The 20,428-nt window shown below is 32.1% G+C and overlaps 4 protein-coding genes and 2 non-coding genes across 6 annotated transcripts; 4 read left to right on the top strand and 2 right to left on the bottom strand.

The window, feature by feature from the left end:
* Positions 1-1,096: 1,096 nt before the first annotated feature.
* On the top strand, positions 1,097-4,178 carry LOC114189515 (folate receptor family protein). The gene is made up of 4 exons (XM_028078099.2): positions 1,097-1,342; positions 2,604-2,953; positions 3,286-3,620; positions 3,948-4,178. The coding sequence occupies exons 1-4, from the start codon at positions 1,246-1,248 to the stop codon at positions 4,075-4,077; spliced, it is 912 nt and encodes a 303-aa protein (XP_027933900.2). The 5' UTR covers positions 1,097-1,245; the 3' UTR covers positions 4,078-4,178.
* Positions 4,179-6,662: 2,484 nt separating this feature from the next.
* LOC114189536 (large ribosomal subunit protein eL18x) lies at positions 6,663-8,834 on the top strand. The gene is made up of 5 exons (XM_028078124.2): positions 6,663-6,809; positions 6,900-6,989; positions 7,648-7,776; positions 7,859-8,041; positions 8,537-8,834. Exons 1-5 carry the CDS (start codon positions 6,807-6,809, stop codon positions 8,693-8,695), a joined length of 564 nt encoding a protein of 187 aa, XP_027933925.1. The 5' UTR covers positions 6,663-6,806; the 3' UTR covers positions 8,696-8,834.
* Positions 7,027-7,123, top strand: LOC114192862 (small nucleolar RNA snoR69Y). The gene has a single exon (XR_003606181.1). It is a non-coding gene; the product is annotated as a small nucleolar RNA snoR69Y (small nucleolar RNA).
* Positions 7,382-7,465, top strand: LOC114192863 (small nucleolar RNA snoR53Y). Its single transcript, XR_003606182.1, has one exon. It is a non-coding gene; the product is annotated as a small nucleolar RNA snoR53Y (small nucleolar RNA).
* Positions 8,835-9,297: 463 nt separating the features above from the next.
* On the bottom strand, positions 9,298-11,226 carry LOC114192377 (epoxide hydrolase 2-like). The gene is made up of 4 exons (XM_028082083.2): positions 10,676-11,226; positions 10,403-10,484; positions 10,145-10,316; positions 9,298-9,690 (listed from the first exon to the last, which is right to left on the bottom strand). The coding sequence occupies exons 1-4, from the start codon at positions 11,147-11,149 to the stop codon at positions 9,435-9,437; spliced, it is 984 nt and encodes a 327-aa protein (XP_027937884.2). The 5' UTR covers positions 11,150-11,226; the 3' UTR covers positions 9,298-9,434.
* A 6,367-nt stretch (positions 11,227-17,593) lies between these two features.
* LOC114192378 (epoxide hydrolase 1-like) lies at positions 17,594-19,015 on the bottom strand. Its single transcript, XM_028082084.2, has 3 exons — positions 18,491-19,015; positions 18,086-18,330; positions 17,594-17,970 (listed from the first exon to the last, which is right to left on the bottom strand). Exons 1-3 carry the CDS (start codon positions 18,962-18,964, stop codon positions 17,721-17,723), a joined length of 969 nt encoding a protein of 322 aa, XP_027937885.2. The 5' UTR covers positions 18,965-19,015; the 3' UTR covers positions 17,594-17,720.
* Positions 19,016-20,428: the final 1,413 nt, after the last annotated feature.

The raw sequence follows: 20,428 nt of genomic DNA, 5'->3' as shown, positions 1-20,428 counted from the left end.
CACAAAGATAGAAGTTGCGAGTGTCTCTGGTGACAAATGAAGAGAACCCATCAGAGAGTGTGGGAGTGAAGAAGAAGAAGAAGAAAAGAACAACCAATTTATCTTATGCAAGCTTGTGCAGGGAAGTTATCTTGGAGAAAATATTTTATTCCTCATCTCATATATTAGGGTTTCCTCGATTTAAGTACCCTATGAGGTTTGTTATCCACTTTGTTGGACTTAGTCTTGTGGATGAATTTTTCCTCCTTATTGAAAATTTTCCACTTTTAAAAGTTTTGGTGTCTACGGGTTCCTCCCTTCTCTGTTTTATACATTTTATTATTTTACATATTATTTATTTAGGGAAGATTTGATATGAATTTTTACTTCCGCTTGTTTATGTGTTAATTTTGAGATCTTCATTATATATAACAAGATAAGTTAGAAAGCAATTGTATATTTATATAAATAAAAGTATTTAACTACTATATATGATTGAAGAAATATTTAACATTTTTATATTTAAGTGGAAAAATGTTTTAAATTAAATGAAAATAAAAAAGTACATATATAAAAGGAGATTAATAGATTAGTTTATCATTTGAAATTTAACATAAACTCACGGTCATTATGAAGGTTAATGTAGTTTTCATAAATAATAGGGATGAAAAAGAATTACATGTACGTGGCGAGACTTGGCCGTACGTATTTTTTAGTTTATGTCGGAAAGTCAAGTAATTTTTATTTTTAAGTAACACTTTTGTTTTTGGTGAATTACCGAAAATAGGCAAAACTCCACCAAAACTTCTTAATTTAAATTACATTTTTAGTCTCTTGCATTTAAAATCAAGTATCTTTTAAATTTTTTTAAGAATATAAAATCAGTCATAATTTAAGCTATATAAAAAATAAATTGAAATTCTTTTATATCTTGCTATCAGTTAGAAGATGTTATTGATAAAAAATTAAATAATCAAATAAAAAATTAAAATCATGTGATTTGTTCAGGCACGTCTGTGGGCTCGTTACGTATATCATATAGAGGCCCAAATAGAATACGCTACCCGGATTAGATTGGGCTTAGCTATGTGGGCCATCTTTGTTGTAGTATCACGAATTTGGGCTTATAGATTTTGAAGCCTTGATGTATTGAGAAAAAGAAATGATTTGGAAGGTTCCCAATCCCATTGGATTGAATAGCACCGTGTTTGGCTGCAGCGTAGTTAGTGTTGGAGACTCAATGAAATCTATGGTGGTTTAGCGGGTATGGATCGGAAGCAGTACCGGCTCGGACCCAAGAATATGGATTATAGCTTCTTGCTTTTGCTCCTCCTCTTCCATGGCTCCCTTCCTAACTCTTCTGGTTTACCTTCTCTCTTTTTGTACTTTATCACTTAAAGAAAAAAAGAAGAAGACATCTTCTACTGATTTTACAATTTTTATTTGTAATCATCATCGCGTTAAGATAAAATTCGATATTAAGCTTGAGCATGGATACGCAGAAATAAAAAGGGCAGTTATTTTTTTTCTTTTTGAAATACTTAGTAGTTTGAACAGTTAGTACTGTGATCGTTTAGGATCCGGGTAATTCTTTAATTATGTTCCTTTCTGATAGATACGCACTCTGGCGTTGCTATATGAATTCGCTTCTCGAATTGTTTGAGACGCATAGTGATGTTTTTGAGTTGGTGTTACAAGGTTCATTTCTGATTAATACTAACTTGACCCACGCTGGCAGTGTTGGTCGTCGATCTTTGGTCTCATTTCCGTGATTCCATCTTTCTCAGATAGGACATTCTATCAGAACCAAAATATCAAATGTTACATTTGTTGTTCTTTTTTTGTCCATCCATTGTGTTGGTGAAGAAAATGGAACTGATTTATTGGATCATGTGTTGATATAAAGAAAAATTGGGTTTGTTTCAGCCAACCAAAAACCTTAATTTTGTTGTGAACGTGGGATAAATCGATGTACCTGTTATTACGACACATATATGTATTTACCTACTTTGTCTCTTTGTTTCTTACTTCTTTCTCATGGACACACACACATGAAATACTGTTATCTACCGATGTCTTGTCTTTGCACTTTGGCTTGCCTTGTCGGGATCATCGTTTCATTCTACTTTCTGCACACTTCTTTTTTCAACTTAAGCTAAAATGGACAATTGGGTATGCGTGCCATTACTTATGCACATCCTTTAGTAAACATGATGTTGTTGGAAATTTATCATAGTAATAATCCTGATTAAGTTTACAATGAGTAGTGAACTACTTTTTTAGTGTTAGGTTATTATCGATCATAATGGGCAAACCATGCACAGCCATTACTATTCTGTCATAATCATAATCTGTCTTGTAATTCGATTTTCATTCCATTTTATGCATTTTTTGTTTGCAATTAATAATGCATCTTGTGATAAAATGTGTAACAACTGGTTGTTATGCAATTGAAGAAGGTATCTACATAATCAAATGAGATATGTAGCAAATTGTTTTTGTAGGTTAATGTTTTAATCTCATTTTATCTTACTTGTTACGGCTCCTTTGTTACACAAAGTTGTTAGCGGAATAGTCTTCTATGCATTTAATTCTCAGTTCTCTTTGTCTTTTTCTGAATGCAGGTAAATCCAGTGGAGTGTGTGTTTCTCAAGGAGGTCGTTTTCCTCCCTTCAAATCTGAGGGTAGTGTTCCCAAAAAGGGTCCTAAAGATTTGACCCTCTGCCGGATATTTCGCAAAAAGACTTGTTGTGATGTAACCCATACACATCCTGCTCTGATGTCTGTAAGGAAGCTTGCTACTACTGGGGAAGCTAGCGCAGAGTGTTTGCACTTATGGGAACTGTTGGAATGTTCCATTTGTGATCCGCGTGTTGGTACTCAGCCTGGACCTCCTCTTATTTGTGCTTCTTTATGCGAGAGAATTTATGAGGCATGCTCAAATGCTTACTTCTCTATGGATGTGAAAACACAGGTTTGTGGATGACTGTCACTTTTTCAAAATTGTTTATACAAGATTATGAAAATGCTTAGAGTCCTGCATCAGTTGGTTAAGAAACAAAAATTGGCATGCCTTTTGTCAAACATTCTTTTGTTTTTTTGTCAAGAAACAAAAATTTACACATTATTGGTTTGTCGTTAATAATTCACAACAAAATGTTTTTAAGCTTTTAGCTCTGACCTAAGCTTTTTATTTTTATTTTTGTGGAATAGAGTTTTTGATATGTTTATATTAGCCTTTTTAATACCACAACATCGTTTAACTTGGCACCTTATACCCATTTTTTGATTGATTTGAAACACCAGATTCTAGCACCTTGTGGCGTAAATGACTTTGTTTGTGGTAGAGCTGCTGAATGGGTCTCCAACGGTACAGATCTTTGTGTTGCTGCAGGTTTTCGAGTGAGATCATCCGATATTGAATTTGTTGCCTCAGAAGAGGCTTCTTGTTATGGTGATAAATCCAGTCTAGGTTCTGTTGCTGATTCATGGAAGACTTCACAGTTTGAGTTGACCAAAAAAGCTGAGAGCTTGAGGATGTTGGATGATTTCCACCAATGGGTGAGGGAAATGCCATTCGGTGAAAGAGTTTCTTGGGCTATTGGAGGGATGGTTCTAACAGCAGGCTTGCTGTTTGTAAGGTCCGAATGCACTCTTTTTATTTCCAATTATTTATTAGCTCTGTTACATTAGGCAGGTAAAAGAGGACAACGTGTTGGAAATGCAGATTATCAGAAGTGATTATTCATGATTTTTTTACTCGGTGCATGTTATCATATTGCAGATAGTTTGCGATAAAATTAATATTTTGCCCTTTGACATTGTACCAAATTCAAGTAGAGTTGCATCTTAAGGATAATCTTGGATTTTTGTCATCTACTTTCTTTATGTTCATTCATTGAGAAATGTCCTTTGTAATTATTGTTGGAACGATGTTAATCTTCTTTTTGTATATTCTAATCATACAGCAAAAGGAAAAGCCATAGCCAACGCCAGAAACTCGCTGCAATAAAGCGAGCTGCCAGGAAGCTTGAGGGCAAGATGGTGGAGAAACTGCCTTCTAATGCTCAAGAATATAGAAGAAGAATTTCCAGATGAGTGTTTCTTGTATGTGATGTTGAGAACATAATTAACGGTGCTAGTTTGTAGTTGAGTCCTTGAGTTTCCTGTTATAATTATCAAAATGAAATCTTGCTGTACTTTGTACTCTCGCTTTTTATGTTCTTTCCTTCTTTTTGCATAGTTTTTTCGTAATATTCTTCCCTGGAATATAGTTTTCTTTAGACCGAAGTATAGTTGTAAAAAAGAGTTTGTTTGGTCTTTATGGCTTTTTTTTTTCTGTAGAAAAATTATTGACTTATGAAAAACCATTGTTGTATAAAAGCCGGGATGCTTCCACATCTCCAACCCTTGTCCTCTAAGATTGCTTACTTCTTCATGCATCATGAGTCAATACTATCGAGTCATTGATGTCCAAATGCTGTGAGGGTATGTGGGAGGTATTATACCCTTGTTTAAAAGATCAGCAAAGGATGTCAGTAGCTTCGGGGTAGTGGAGAAATGTTAGAGGCATTTATAATTACATTTGAGGAAGAAAACGGACAAAAGTGATGCTGATTAAATCAAGAAAAAATGATAGATTATGCGTTATAAAAATGAAGTTCTCCATTTATTTTAGAAGTTTTATACTAAGTTTGTGAGGAGTACTATATATACCATAGCACATTCATCTTTATATAATATGTCGGTTAAAATTTATTAAAACTACAAAATCAGTAATTGGATTTCTGTCAGCTAACAGTGAAGATATATTACCAATCACAAAGTTCTATACATGAGATTTATAAAATGATTAGATGTCCATTAAAATTTAGCTATGTAGTGCTAAAACCTCTGTTGCTTAATGTTTTCAAACTTCTTTTTATGATAGAAAATTAGGCATAAATTTGAAATTCCTGGCTGCTTGGAGCACTTCTAATTTTGTTGGCAGAATTAGAAGCTGATGATGAAAGCATTGAGAAAACTCTGAACACAGGCTTTCGGGCGTGTCAGCCGAAACCACATTGTTTTGAACGATAGTTGAAAGAGATAATGGTTTCGAGCCATAGTCTCGGACGTACAGGTCTTGTTCTTTGGAGAAGGATGGGAGCTGATTATCACGAATTTTAATATTCTAATGCATTTTTTAAATAGATTTTGATATTTTAAAAAAATACATAACTTTAATATATTAACATTAGTATATTTGAAGGTTGAGCAGTGAATAATATATAAAAAAAATAAGTAGAAAATATAGACTCTATTTTCATTCGTGGACTGGGGTGGTAGATTTTATTTGTTGGACTTTACCATCTCATTTTGTTGTAAATCAAACATATCTCTTAATGAAGTATTAGAAGCTAATTCTTCCAAACACAGTGCTTGTTAAATTAAGTGCTACTCTTTTTCATATACACTTTATTATGGATCGGTATTGATTTGGTTGGCATGACCAAGAATCCCTTCACCTAAATTAAGATCAATTAAATAGATTGAAGGAATGGATTCTTTTCAATTCTAATTGGAATCAAACTAATTATATTTCATTTCATTGAAATATTAAATATATCTTATATGAATGAATCCAACTGTTTAATACACTTTTTTTTTATATATATTATAAGCTGTTTGTTATAACTTTCAATTTATTATTATTTACCGTCATTGATTAATTTTTTAAAATAACTGAATTTTAGGAGAACAACCATAAAAGAAGCTTTTGATTTTAATAAGATTTTATATATATACTGTTTTTGTCGGATTATTTTAAAAACATAAGTTTATGGATGAAATTTTTTTTAAAGATAATTGCTTTAGGACATAAAAGATATGTACTTTTTTATATTATATTATTTTTTGTTAATATTAATCTTAGTATTAATATTTATATTAATAATTTTAACATAAACATTTTTATTATTATTATCGATAATGTTGTTATTATTATAAGTATTTTTTTTAATTATAAAAAATGTTATTGTACTACATAATTTTATTAAATAAATTTTTAATTTTTTAAAAATTTATAATTTATAATTATTTATAATATTATTATTAGTGTTTTTAATTATTAAATATATAATTTTTAAATTGATTTAAATAAATATTATATTATTATTTTATATAAAACAGAAGAGAAAAAGATGTACGGGTCACAAACTAGATGCTTTTTGAAAAGCTGTAACAAATAAGTTCTAATACATTTTATTTTAGATTTTAGTATTCAAAATTCTTCTGATTTTTTTTATTGATTTTAGTCTACCTACTTCCTTATCTAATGTTACCAGCTATTTTGGTCTGGCCATATAATTTATTGTGTTTTTTTTGTCATATTCCGGTAAAAAATTAATAACATTCGACATAATAAATATAAAAAATAGATACTAAATAAAACACTTAAATTTTTATTTAAAATATGTTTTACTTTGAATATAAAATAAAGGGAGATAGAAACTCGAAAAAAAAATATACTACCATTTATTTCTATTACCATAATTGATTTCCCTATCAAACTATTATACTTGAAACCAGAACTGATGCAACCGATGAACATAATATTATAAAGCATGATTTGATTTTAATAATTGTGTTAGGTCTCTTTGTTATGGAAGTTTGGGCCGAATATAGTAAGTGTAGAGTTGGGCCTATGTTTCAGAACCAAAGCTGGCCCATATTCTGAACCCTATTATGAAAGCGTACAAGTAAAAAACCCTAATTTGCTTGCTATCATAAATCGCAGGTGTAGCGGCAAAGAGTGAAGGAGGTTTGTTCCGAGACCCGAAGCAGCAATGGTTATTCGTCTCTCTCTGTTTCATTGTTCAGCATCTGTAGCATTGCTATTCTTCTGTCTCTAACGGTTTTCATTTGAATTGGATACACAGGGGATCGATCTGAAGGCCGGAGGTAAGAGCAAAAAGACGAAAAGAACTGCACCAAAGTCCAATGATATCTACCTCAAGCTCTTGGTTAAGGTCGGTTTCAATTCACTTCTCTCATGCTTTTTTCTTTGTGGTCAGTGATGATAAATGTGATCCCAGCTCATTACGAGACCTTCACCATTGCAAGGTCCGGGAATAGAATTTTCCACATTTTTCTGAGCCACTTTCTCCCATAAGAAGTGTAGTTGTTATTTTTTGTTTGATTACTTCAGTTATGATGTTTTTAGAAATACTTAAGAAAGTTGCATTCAACCCTTCTTGTGAAACTGCACTTAATTTTTTTTTTGTTGTATGCTAGTTTGTCTTACTTCTTGCAGATCCGTTTTTACCTTAAACTCGTTTACTGAATTTTAAATTTGAAATCTTATCCCTAGAATTCCTTTAATAATGGATTGATGGAGATTTCCTGCTAGTAGATGAGAAAGGTTCCCGATGATGTTTTATCTCATTTTACCATGCTAATTCTGATTATAGATGATTAATATTCAGTTTAATGAACTGAGGGAACTGATCTATTTCACTGGTACTTGCCAATTTTTGACATTCAAGTTTACAGGTTTTGGAAAACCATCTATTTTTTGTTTGAACTATTTGTTCTCAAAATTTTCCGTGTTCATCTACAATACTTTCTTGAATATGTGTATTTTTCTTTTGTATACTTTAAGTGTTCTGATTTTTTTTAAATGATCAGCTTTATCGCTTCCTTGTCCGGAGAACTGGCAGCAATTTCAATGCTGTTATACTCAAGCGATTGTTCATGAGCAAGGTTAACAAGGCCCCACTTTCTTTGTCAAGGTTGATTAAGTATACCAAGGGAAAGGTTCGTTTTTTTGTGTAGTATTTTTCATTTTTATTTTTGTATTTGTTTCCATTGTTTTAAATTTTAAAATTTATCTTTGCAGGAAGAAAAGATTGCTGTTGTGGTGGGGACTGTAACTGATGATATTCGTGTTTATGAAGTTCCATCCTTGAAAGTTACAGCACTAAGGTTTACCGAGACTGCACGTGCAAGAATTGAAAAGGCTGGTGGTGAATGTTTGACATTTGATCAGTTGGCTCTTAGGGCACCTCTTGGACAGAACACGGTATGCTCAGAGGCTACTGTTGGTTTTTTTCTTTTTCTGAATGACTGTTTTTGTTCTCTTGAATGCTTTTGTTTTTTTCTCTTTTTATATCATTGCTTACCATATCCTTTGTAGTTCCATGTTTAATCTTCTGTTCTGCTTGAAGTTGTTATTTTTGCTTACTCATTTGGTTCATCTTAATTTTTGTTTTCGATCCATACTAATCTAACCAAAAATTAATATTGATTAATAAAAACCGAGTAATTTGATGAGAAACATAGGATTCATAGCTTAACTTTTTTGTGCCTAGAATTTGTTCTTTTTCTGAATATTGAGTGGTATGCTATTGGTTGAAATTTTCATATTATTTTATTTGTTGTCTGCCATCCTAATCCTGCGCAGCAAATGAATTACCTCCACATTGTTTCAGTCATATGCTTTAAATAATGCTGAAAGATTTTTGTATGTATGTATACATTTGCCGTGTTACCTGAACTGTGTAATTATTGAATGCAGGTTCTTCTTAGAGGCCCAAAGAATGCTCGTGAAGCTGTGAAGCACTTTGGTCCTGCTCCTGGTGTTCCTCACAGCCACACCAAACCTTATGTTCGATCTAAGGGAAGGAAGTTCGAGAGGGCTAGAGGAAGGAGGAACAGCCGAGGATTTAGGGTGTGATGTGATAGATAATTTTACGCTGGTATTATTACCTCTGGAATGCAGATTTTTCTTATATGTTAGACTGTGGAGGCAGTTTTCTTGTTATTTGTATTCTGATAATGATTTAAGTACGAAGTTTTCATTTTTGGCTCCTTTATTTTCCAATTGTGTTTTGTGGAAGCTTTAACTCAGTTTTGATGTCATAGATTGGATAATCGTTAATTATGTCATACATACTTTGGCCTCTCCCAACCTTACTACAAATTACGGAATTTTTGAACGACGAGCATCTATTTTTTCTCATGGAAAGGATTTGCCTAACTAGACTGTAGTGCTTTCAGAGATGTTTGTGGCACCCAATCTTTTCATCACTCAACTTCAAATTAAACTTGTCTTGATGCGCTCATTGGTAATAAGCCTATCCAAAATAAAAACATTATTACGTTTATTCCTCTATTGTATAGAAATGAACTTGTATATTTCGAACTCCACATTGATGATTCGTAATTGTTTTGAAATCTGATTTTTTAAATTTGCATACTCTGCTTTTCAATTTAAACTGTTTATTCCCTTTTTCTTATGTAGTTTATCGTAATAAAAAGATCAGTTAGGAAAACATGTACTTCATAAATTTAATTATAATAAGATTATTGGAGAACTTGTCAAACAAGTACAAAGAGAGCCTCTACGAAACGGAGCAAGCAAAAGTTGCCCTAAAATAGTCTGTGGATAGTACTTTATAAAATATGGCCATGATTCAGGGTCCAAACTTCTTAAGGAAATGATAGATGTGATTGGTCACATCCTTTGGTGCTTCTTGGTTGCTGAAGTGTGCAACACCTTCCAGCACCACCACTTCATCCAAAGTTGGCACATCTTTCTTAAAACCACCGTTGTGAACGTACTCCTTCGTCCCCGGTGAAGTGTACATCAAGTCATCGCCACCTGTAATGAACTTTACCGGAACATTCTCGATTCCCATTCCAGTCCACGATGCCGTTAGCTCCCAGTTTCTGCAAAACCATTCAAGATGCTACTATTAGCCACAGTTCCTGCTAATTTCTTATTATTTTTATCCAACCTCTAATATCATAGTATCAAACTGCAATTCTCCCCGTTCTGTTGTGAATAGTTCTACATTTCATGTTAATTATAGTATTAGTATGAGTTTAACTCAACTTCCCTGATAGGTGCAATTCAACAAAGACAACAAATAGCACAACAAGAAGATGATAATAAGAGAATATCAAAACATCATTTTTGTTTAACATGGTTCAATTAAAGTATCAATAGTTTGGATTAATTTTCACGGATCATGTAATTGAAATTTTCTATTTACAGAAATAGTGAATAAGATTTAGCACATATCGTTGAGATTGAACAGAATCATGAAAATGAAAATGTCGTGGTATTAGTTTCTCAACACACAAGAACATGTACACAAGAGAATAAAAGAATGGATCTCACAAGTTGAGATTTCTGTAGTAGTTCAAGCCTCCAGTGAAGCCAGTCCTCTGAAATTTAGTAACGTAGTAATCAAGATCTTGTTGAGAGAGCCAAGACGGCAAGGTGGGTGAAGTATGGGGATTAAACCCAGTTTCATGCCCCGCTTTTGGAAAAACTGGTGGACCTGATATGTCTTGAAAACCAGCACAAAGAAGAACATAAGACAACAATGACAAACTGCACTCCAAGATGAATGAAAAACAGGTACAATTGTCAGACCAGTTTTTCGCGCAGTAAATATGTTGTTTAACAGATACGTAATGTCAACGCAAGCCATGGCGGCTTCCGTCTTTCCTGTTTCCTGCCATTCATATGATAACAGCATCAATCACATGTTCATACCATAAAATAAAACTATTTCATCCATTGAGAGATTTTGAAACCACACTCACTGCTTCTTCAAATAAAATGGCAGATGATTCATAATAATGAACCATTCTGTGTTCTCAGATTTTGTATGCAGAGAAAGAATATACGAAGTATTTGATTTACCTGAAATCTGCATATGTAGTAGTCATCTCCATACAAGGCACGAAAACCATCTACGGTTTTCTGTTGAGGATTTCTTCCGAGGAAGGGTCGGAAGGGGACACTGAGGGAAACATAGGCGTTGATTCTGTCTGGTCGGAACATGCAGAGGTACCAACCGATGATGGCACCCAAATCGTGTCCCACCAAGAACACTTTTTCCACACCCAGAGAATCTATGAGCGCAACCATGTCACCCACGAGGTGAAAACACGTGTAGCTGCTCTCCGGAACAGGGGCCTCCGTGTCGCCGTAGCCTCGGAGATCAGGCGCCACCGCACGATAACCGAGAGAACTGAGAGCCAGAATTTGGTGGCGCCAGGAGTACCATAGTTCAGGGAAGCCATGCAAGAACAACACCACTGGTCCTTCTCCTTTTTCCGCAACATGCATCTTTATGCCGTTTACTTCTACCATACTGTGCTTTATGCTCTCCATCTCTCTTCTCTCTCTTTCTTCACCTTCTTCACCACACCTTACCCAAACTTCTCAATTCCACAATCCAAAATTTAATATTACGGCCTGTTACGTTTTGGACAAGTTAGAAAAAGATAACCTTTTATTCACACCATGTAACTCGTTTTTTTTTTCTTCACAATTAGGCAATTCTGCTTCCATAATTATAGAATTAGACAAATTAAAATTTTGAAATCAGGCAAGTCACTCTGACATGATTTCATCGTAATTAATGTTTAATAGATGACGAAAGTTGTAATTTATTAGATTTAATTATTATGTAATGTATATTTGATTGTTATTAAATTGTTTATTTCATAATTAAGGGTAAAATGTATACAATTATTGGATATTGACTGATTTATTTTCTTTGAGCAATAAATCTAAAGAATTTACATATGTTTAATTCGTTATCGTTACTAAGTCCAACTATTTATGAACATAAAAAAATCGAAGGAAGATAAGGACAAAAGTAATTAGTATAACAATTTTTCAAATAAAAATATATATTTAGAATTAGAAGGTGCATCAAAAGAAAAATTAAAAATATCGTAATAAACATTTATATATTTTGAATTTTAGATGGGAAAGCGACGACTTACATGACCTATGTCTTCCTCAAGTTAAGAAATCCAAACATCTATATTGTCAAATCGCTACCAACCAAAACACGAAGATCACGAATCTCATGCATAATATCATTCACGATAGCAGATGAAGTTTCAAGAATAGCCTGAGGTGGTGGAGACATGTGTGCTAATCAAGAATAGGCTGACTATCAATGTTTTTGACAAAACCAAAAGAATTAATAACTTCAACACCAATTTTGAAAGTTCTTTTATTCTTCATAAAATGTTCATCATCAAGAGGAATATCAAACTGATCATAGAAGGCGGTAATCAAGTGGGGATATGGTAAAGAGACATTTTTCATCCAGTTTCTAATAAGATGAGTCTAGTTGATCTCCCTTCTAGTTAATAGTGCCCACATCAAAATAAAGTCCTCTTCAATGGCCTATGCAAGGTTACTGCCACGGGGCAACATACGTGACAAATGATATAATACATTATACGGTTTTTAACCTTCAAAGACCCCACAAGTATTCTACCACCGATGTTGAAGGGCGAAGGTACGATTACATGACAACAAACCTAGCTAAGTGCATGAACTCAAAGCTTAAGGGAGCTTGATCATTACCTATCTCTGCTTTACTAAAAATAACTTTCTAAAGGACAAAAACATGGTTTCTTGAACGAGGCTTGAAGGTCGACTTTATGTTAAGAGCAGACCATCAATATTTAGACGACATAACTGTGCTTCATCAAAATCAACAGAAATCAACATTTTGTCATGTTCATCGACGCGGTCGAGATAACTTTTTAGGGTGCAAGAGATATCAACCCCCACCAATATCTACCTAATTCAATTTCATAAGTGTCAAATTAAAATATTGATGTTGTGGTTGTTGTCACTTTCAAGCAAATAGCTTTCCATGTCATCACATCATAACTTTTTGTTCTTTTTCTCATCTACCGCTAACAAATTTGATCTATTTTTTTTTTAGTCTCCATATTTGATCTATTTTGTTTTTAGTCGCCATATGATAAATAAGGCTTATGAAATCCAATTCTATTCATTGTGAAATGAAGACTATTGGTCAACTTATACAAGTACATATTTCATACCAGACCTTCAAACGTGGCGTAAGGCATTCAGACGACCAAGAACTACTCAGATCCATAACGAAATGGGATCAACCAATTCTGGATAAACCGAAAAAAGATTTTTACTATTGTACTGAAGATCATCATAGGAACCAATATCTATTTCGATAATGAATTGCATTGCTTTCTAATTTTAACTTTGTATTACAATTCAGTTTGATATTACCTTTTATTAATCAATAATCTTATACAATGGTCATATCTTCTAAGTTTACATGTTGTAAATTTAAATTTCTTTTAACTGAGTGCATTCATTTTGGAATGACCAATTTACATTATAATGTTATATAGTATTTCATAAAGAATTAGTCTCGTAATTAATTACAACTAATTCGTAATTGATCACAAAAACCTAAGAAGCTCCAACACATCTCGAAGGTTGCGCTTCCCAGCTTCCTGTATGTTGCAGACACAAACACTTGTCGGAAGCTTAAACGATGCAGTGCCAGACACCCCAAACACGACCCTGTAATGGGATGTGGTAAAGAAGACACGGCCATTTCTCAAGGCTCAGTTTTTGGATGTTGTGGACATGTCGGGGGAACTACTTATGCTTTTGCAAAGAAAAAGAGATGAAGCTGGTAGGTTGCAGCGGAGTAAAGAAGAGGGAAAGAGAAAGAGTAGAAAAGAAAGAAATAGAAAAGTAAAAAAAATAAATATTTTAAAAATTATATTAATAATTTAATATTTTATTAAATTTGATTTTTTCATAAGCTTTACATACTTTTTTATTTGAACCTAAAATTTAATTCAAATTTAAAGTTATATATGGTTTATTGGATAAATATATAATTATTATTATGTTTTGTTTTTTTAATTGAGACTATTTTTATATTTTTATTTATTTTACTCTTAAATTATGAACATAAAAAATACAGATTTTATACTTTGAATGTCTTTTTTAAATGATAAATGGAAGTTATAAAATATAAATTAAACTTTTAATTAAGAAACAAAATTAAATTTTAAATTGTTTTTTACAATAATCATATTAAAATTAAAACTATAACATAATATTAAATAATCAGTAATTTAATATTGTTTTAAAAGTATATAGTATATTGTATCATAATTAATTTTAATTTGTGACATGTTTTATCTTTTATACTTATATAATTTAATTTTTATATAATTAATATATTTTAATAAATATATGTCGTGTGTCATGTGTCCAATGTCATGTGTTTTTTAATTTTGCTGTATCTGAATGTTCGTGTCCGTACATATATTTTTGTCTAGACTTCATAATCCAAAACTCTCTGATAATCACTTATATTGTCTTTGTTATCGGTTACAAAACTGTAATATTCTCGTTTATAATCGATTACGTTTACTTTAGTGCCTTCAGGGCTACAAAGCGAACAATCTGGCCAAAGAAAAAAACAAATCCAAGGATATGATTTTTCTTTTAAAATCGTGTGTGTGGAAGCTGCAAAACTTATCCAATATTGTAAATTCTAAAAAAATTACCCATTTTTGTAATTATAAAGACAAAATTGCCTCTGAAAAAAAAAACGTATAACCCCTTCACGGAAAACTCCAAACTTGCTCTCCAACTTCATATTTTACTTCTCTTTTGTTTGTTTTGAAACTAAAATTCTCGTTCTCATCTCTCTCACCCATCTCAAAGCCTAAAAATTTGTCCAGCGGTGCTTGAATCTTAAAATTTCCACCGTTCTCAAGAACTCTATATGTCGGTGTTTTTGATATTAATTTTCTAGTCAACCTTTGGCGTTGAGATTTGACAGTTTTGAGTTCAAAATATTTGACCAAAGTCTGTGTTCCAATAGATAAAAGTCTCTTTTGGGGTCCAAAAGTTGAGTTCAATCTTTCTTCCTGTAGAGCCTTTTCAACACTAGAAAGAAGCATTGATACTATGCTTCTGCTCTTTCTTCAAGCTTTCTTTCTTCATGCAATCTTTTCACACTGCAAATGGAAAGAGGTCGAAATAATATTCAAAACAAGTTTAAATGCAGTGGCACTCACTTTTTTCTTTTTGGAAATGACCGCGCAGGAAGACGAACACTTCTGTACCGTACACTAAGATTTTTTATGGCATGGGGCAAATTTTCAAATAAATTAGGCAATTATAATAATATTTTAATCTAATTTTAACTTATCACTTCAATTTTGATCATTTTTAGATCAAAACATCACATTATAAAAAAAATTAAAATAAATAATTAAAGAAAAAAAATGATAAGTTAAAAATAAATAAATAAAATATCATTATCAATTAAGCAAATGTTAATAGTTAATAGGTAACTCATGCAACATTGTAACCCACTTCACTTACTTTGATGTCTATTTATTTGAAACACAACTTTGTTTTTTTATTTTTATTCCAAATAAAAGTCGTGTGGGCTACCGACATTAAGTAAAAGTCGTCTGGCGGCCGAAAGCGTACAAGTCGTCCTTTTTTTTGCTAATTTGGAAGTTGACATTGATTTTTTTTAGATACATTTAAATATAGATCGATAGAATTGGTTTTTTTATATATATATATATATATATATATATATATATATATATATATATAATCTTTATGTATAACCGTAATTTGTTAATTTTTGTATTTGTTTTAATTAAGATTGTGATGTGATAATTGTTTTTTAATTCACAAAGTATAAAATATTTGTAATGAGAATGATAAAATAACTTTTTTATTAAGTATCATAATGAATATATTTATCTATGTCTTCCGGTTCCACAATTTTAGTCTTTCGGAGATACATTGTTTTAACCACTTTGTTAAGTTTCACTAAACTGAATTGCATCTTATTGTCAATCGATAATAATGCATTAAATTTTTATTTTACACATAAAATTTAATGATATTAAATTTAAAAGATTATATTTATTTACTTTCGTATCAAAATGTATTCAAATTTAGAACATGGACAAATTTCAATTTCGCATCAAGATTGAGGGACTAAAAGCATGTTAGGAAAATATTAAAATAAATAATAATAAGTATATAAGAATAATAAGATAGATATATGGGTAGGGATGTAAAAAAAAATTGTACTCACGAACATCCGTGCGCAACGAATAAGAAATGAACATTGAAAATGAATATTCGCGGGTAACGGGAGTACAAGTATTTTTGATACTCGCATGTTAACGGAATGAGTATTGGTATCAAAGTATTCGTACTCGTGGACACTCGTGTCTGCTATATTCTAATTTAAGTTAAAAAATAAATAAAAAATGATTAAAATAGTAATACATTGATTTTGAATGGGTTATTCTTTATCAATTGATTTTAAAAAAATCTTCATTTATCTTTAAACTGTCATTCAACACTACTATTTAGATGGGTTATTTGCATTTTGTTTGAAATTTAAAAATGTTATGCATTGTATTTTTATTTGAATTTATAGTTAAAATTTGTTGTTAAATATTAAAATTTTCTTTTTGTAAATACTCGCGGGTACCCGTGGATATCCATGGATATTAAAAAAAATGTGGGTATTCGCATAACGAATATCCGCACAGAGCATACGAGTACGAAGTGTATATTTATCCAACGGGTATGATATAAGGGAGCTACTACCTGTACCCTATCCGTCCCGTTGACATCCCTATATATGAGTAACAAAATATTCATAAAGTCAAACAAATAATAATAATAATAATAATAATAATAATAATAATAATAATAATAATAATAATAATAATAATAATAATAATAATAGTAACAATATAGAACAAAACTATGAAAGAAGTAAAGAGTAAAAATAACATGGATTGAGGCACGCATAACGTTATCCTTAGAGAGGAAATGCCCCTACTCCAAGGACAATACACAATATTATGCACTCTTCTCCTAAGATACAATAACTCGTCAAATCGATCGAGAGCAGCGAATGATCTCTGAACCTTATGAATACCAATATCTTAAAAGACAATATAGAGTGGAAGACTAAAAACATAAAACACTTTTTGTGAGTTAATGTATTTGTTGTGTATTTTTCCTATGTACCTAGGTAATATTTATAAATAAAGAAGGGAAACATAGAAGTCCATTGTCATCAATATAATTTAAACAAAAATAATTTGTAATCAATAAAATAAACCTGTTTACCTATAAATAACATTTACTCATACAATCAATAGTCCATAAAACTTAAATAATAATAAAATTTTTATTTTAATTATTTATTTTGTAAATTATATTAAACATTTCCAACAGAACAACAAAACATATTTAACCTTGTTTAGTTTACGCATCTAAGAACTTTTCTAATGTTAGTCATACTCTCAACAATTTTCTAATGTTAGTCATACCCTCAACAAATTTTATATGAAAACGTAATTGTTGTATAAAAAACTATTACCCATTCACTTGGATAATGATTTTAAAATGTCTAAAATTTTATGCATCAATAAATGTTTACTCTTGTTATATAATGAAATACTCTCTTTTTCCCCTTTAGAGGAATTCTTGTAACCATAGGATGTTGTAATGAATGGTGCAGGATTCCCTAAAATAATACCTCCGCTTTACATGAGAGTTGTGTACTAGTAAGTATTTTGTGGTATCATTGAAAGTTTCTTTACTTATACTCAATACTAAAAACTATATAGTGGACATTTACTCACATAATTAATAGTCTATTAAGTAGGACATTATTATGGAGTAGTAAACACAATGTGTATCTAAGTGATAGTATTTTTGCTTAAGATTTGACTATAACTCTGGGAAAAAAGAAGTAATTTTGATTGAAATCATGGCAACAACTTTCCTTTATTAACAGTTTACACGCATAACTGAAACTTAATTTGCAGAATTGAAACTGGGTTTGCATTGACATAGAAACCATGACTCAGAACTTGGTAATGAAGTCATGAATGTGATTGGCCACATCGTGTGCTGCTTCTTGGTTGTTGAAGTGGCCAACCCCTTCCTGCACCACCACTTCCTCCAGAGATGCCACATCTTTCTTGAAACCACCGTCGTGAATGTACTCCTTCATCCCCGGGGAAGTGTACACCAAGTCAACGCTACCCGTAATGAACTTAACCGGTACATTCACGATTCCCACTCCAGTCCACGGTGCTGTCAGCTCCCAATTTCTGCAAAACCATCAGCAAAATCACAACTTTTACAACCCATTAAGCTTTGAAGCTCCCAGAATATTCCTTTTCTCTAAATAAACAAGATCGACAACATCTGAATACAAGAACTCACGGGTTGAGATTTCTGTAATAGTTCAAGCCTCCAGTGAAGCCAGACTTGCTGAATTTGGTAACGTAATAATCAAGATCCTGTTGAGTGAGCCACGAGGGTAGGGTCTCTGGAGTATGGGGATTAAATCCAGTTCCATATTCCCCTTTTGGGAAAATTGGTGGACCGGTTTGGCGCGTCGTGAGTATGTTCTTCATCAGATATCCAGTGTCAACGCGAGCCAGCTCCGCTTCCATCTTCCCCGGTTCCTGCGCCACACATCATATCAACACATACACTACTTTATCCTTCTTTCCTTTCATTTTTGTGTTGTTGAACAGATCTAGATCTCTGATACTATTTTATTGGAAATATTCTAGAAGCAGTGTTGGTAGCTGATACCCAAGAGCTTAAAACAAGAGAAAGTACCTGAAATCTGCATATGTAGTAGTCTTCTCCATACAAGGCACGAAACATATCGACGGTTTTCTGTTGGGGGTTTCGTCCGAGGAAGGGTCGGAACGGGACACTGAGACAGACATAGGCCTTCACTCTGTCTGGTCGGAAGAGACAGAGGTACCAACCGAGGATGGCACCCCAATCATGTGCCACAAGGAACACTTTGTCCACACCCAGAGAGTCGATGAGCGCAACAATGTCTCCGACAAGGTGGAAACACGTGTAGGCGGTGAGTGGCTCAGGGGCATCGGAGTCACCGTAGCCTCGGAGGTCAGGGGCAACGGCACGGTAACCGACGGAACTGAGATGCAGAATCTGGTGGCGCCATGAGTACCAGAGTTCGGGGAAGCCATGCAAGAACAACACCACCGGGCCTTCTCCCTTCTCTGCAACATGCATCTTTATGCCATTTACTTCCACCGTTCTGTGAACTATCTCCTCCATCTTTTCTTTTATCTCTTTCTTTTCTGTTCTATTGACCTTATGCAGATACACTCCTCCTTCCCTTACTTATACTTCCCACCCATTTATCTTGGAAAACTATTTTTTATTTTTTATTATTTATATTCTTACTTTTTTTTATTAAAATATTTCAAATTTCATATGATGGAGTCTATTTCATTTTTTTTTTTTGATAAATTCATTGGTTTAATTAAATAAATTGATTGAATTGTTTAAAAAGAGAAATTTTATGTAATATTACATGAAAGAATGAAATATTATTACAAAATATAAATAAAGTTTGCAAACCATACAATATAAGCCGCCACTGGTGTACAATATAAGCCGCCACTGGTGTACATGATTCTTTACAATATCATGTTTTAAAAAAAAAGTGTATGAAAACTTCAAAAGACACTGTGTGCGGACCTGTCCTTTACACGTAACCAAAAATATATAATTTTATTGGTATTATTATAATAATACAACATGCATTGAATTTGATACACACTACTTTATCCCAAACTATATTATATATATGAGCCACCGATTAAAGTTTGAAAGATGACAAACTATATTAATTAAGAAAAGGTAACATGTGATATATATATATATATATATATATATATATATATATATATATATATATATATATATATATATAAATATCACTTTGTTTATCACCGATATATGTCGCTTTTGTTTATTTATATTTTGTAATTTTCAAAGATGAGCCACCGATATATTTTGGTTGTTGATTTTTAGTCCATTGCTTTGACTTGCAAACTTTATTTATATTTTGTAATAATATTTCATTCTTGTAATATTAGACATTCTCAAATATGAGAGTATCTAATAAATAAAAAAGTGAAATAGATGAAATTAGAAAAAATTATTTAAAATGGATTATACATCAAATACGACTTAAAGACCGTAATTTTTCTAAGTAGAAATTCAATACTCAATTATATATATATTTTTGTTAAATTAATAACAATAATTAAATATATAAATATTGAATATATTATTTTGGCCCCTTCAAATTTTTTGGTGAAGATCTGCTGGATGTACACTAAAAAGATTTATCAAAACTTAATACATAGACATTGAGAGAAAATTTAAAAATAATAAACTTTTAAGATACATGAGATGGTATTATTAAGTTCATCGAGAAATAAGAATAAATTATTTAAGAGATTAAATGTTGCTATAGATTGAAGGTCACTAATGTAAATTACATGCATACAATTGATAGTTAGGATCGATCCATGGAAAGCCAAATAATATAAAGGTCGAGGAACGAGGATTCATAGTGCATAACAGTTAAACAAATGGGTCACTAAAGGACAATATCACTTTCAAAAGTCATCCAAGCATCATCTCGAGCCTCTTAGGCCTCCGTGGTTGTAAACCAGAGTATGAGCAAAAGACTACCAAACCCTATGAAATGAATGTCATAAAAGAGGC

Source organism: Vigna unguiculata, chromosome 7, assembly GCF_037176805.1.
Source record: "Vigna unguiculata cultivar grain cowpea cultivar isolate G323 ecotype 2 chromosome 7, ASM3717680v1, whole genome shotgun sequence".
Classification (NCBI taxonomy): domain Eukaryota; kingdom Viridiplantae; phylum Streptophyta; class Magnoliopsida; order Fabales; family Fabaceae; genus Vigna; species Vigna unguiculata.
This window is presented reverse-complemented; position numbering and strand designations above follow the sequence as displayed.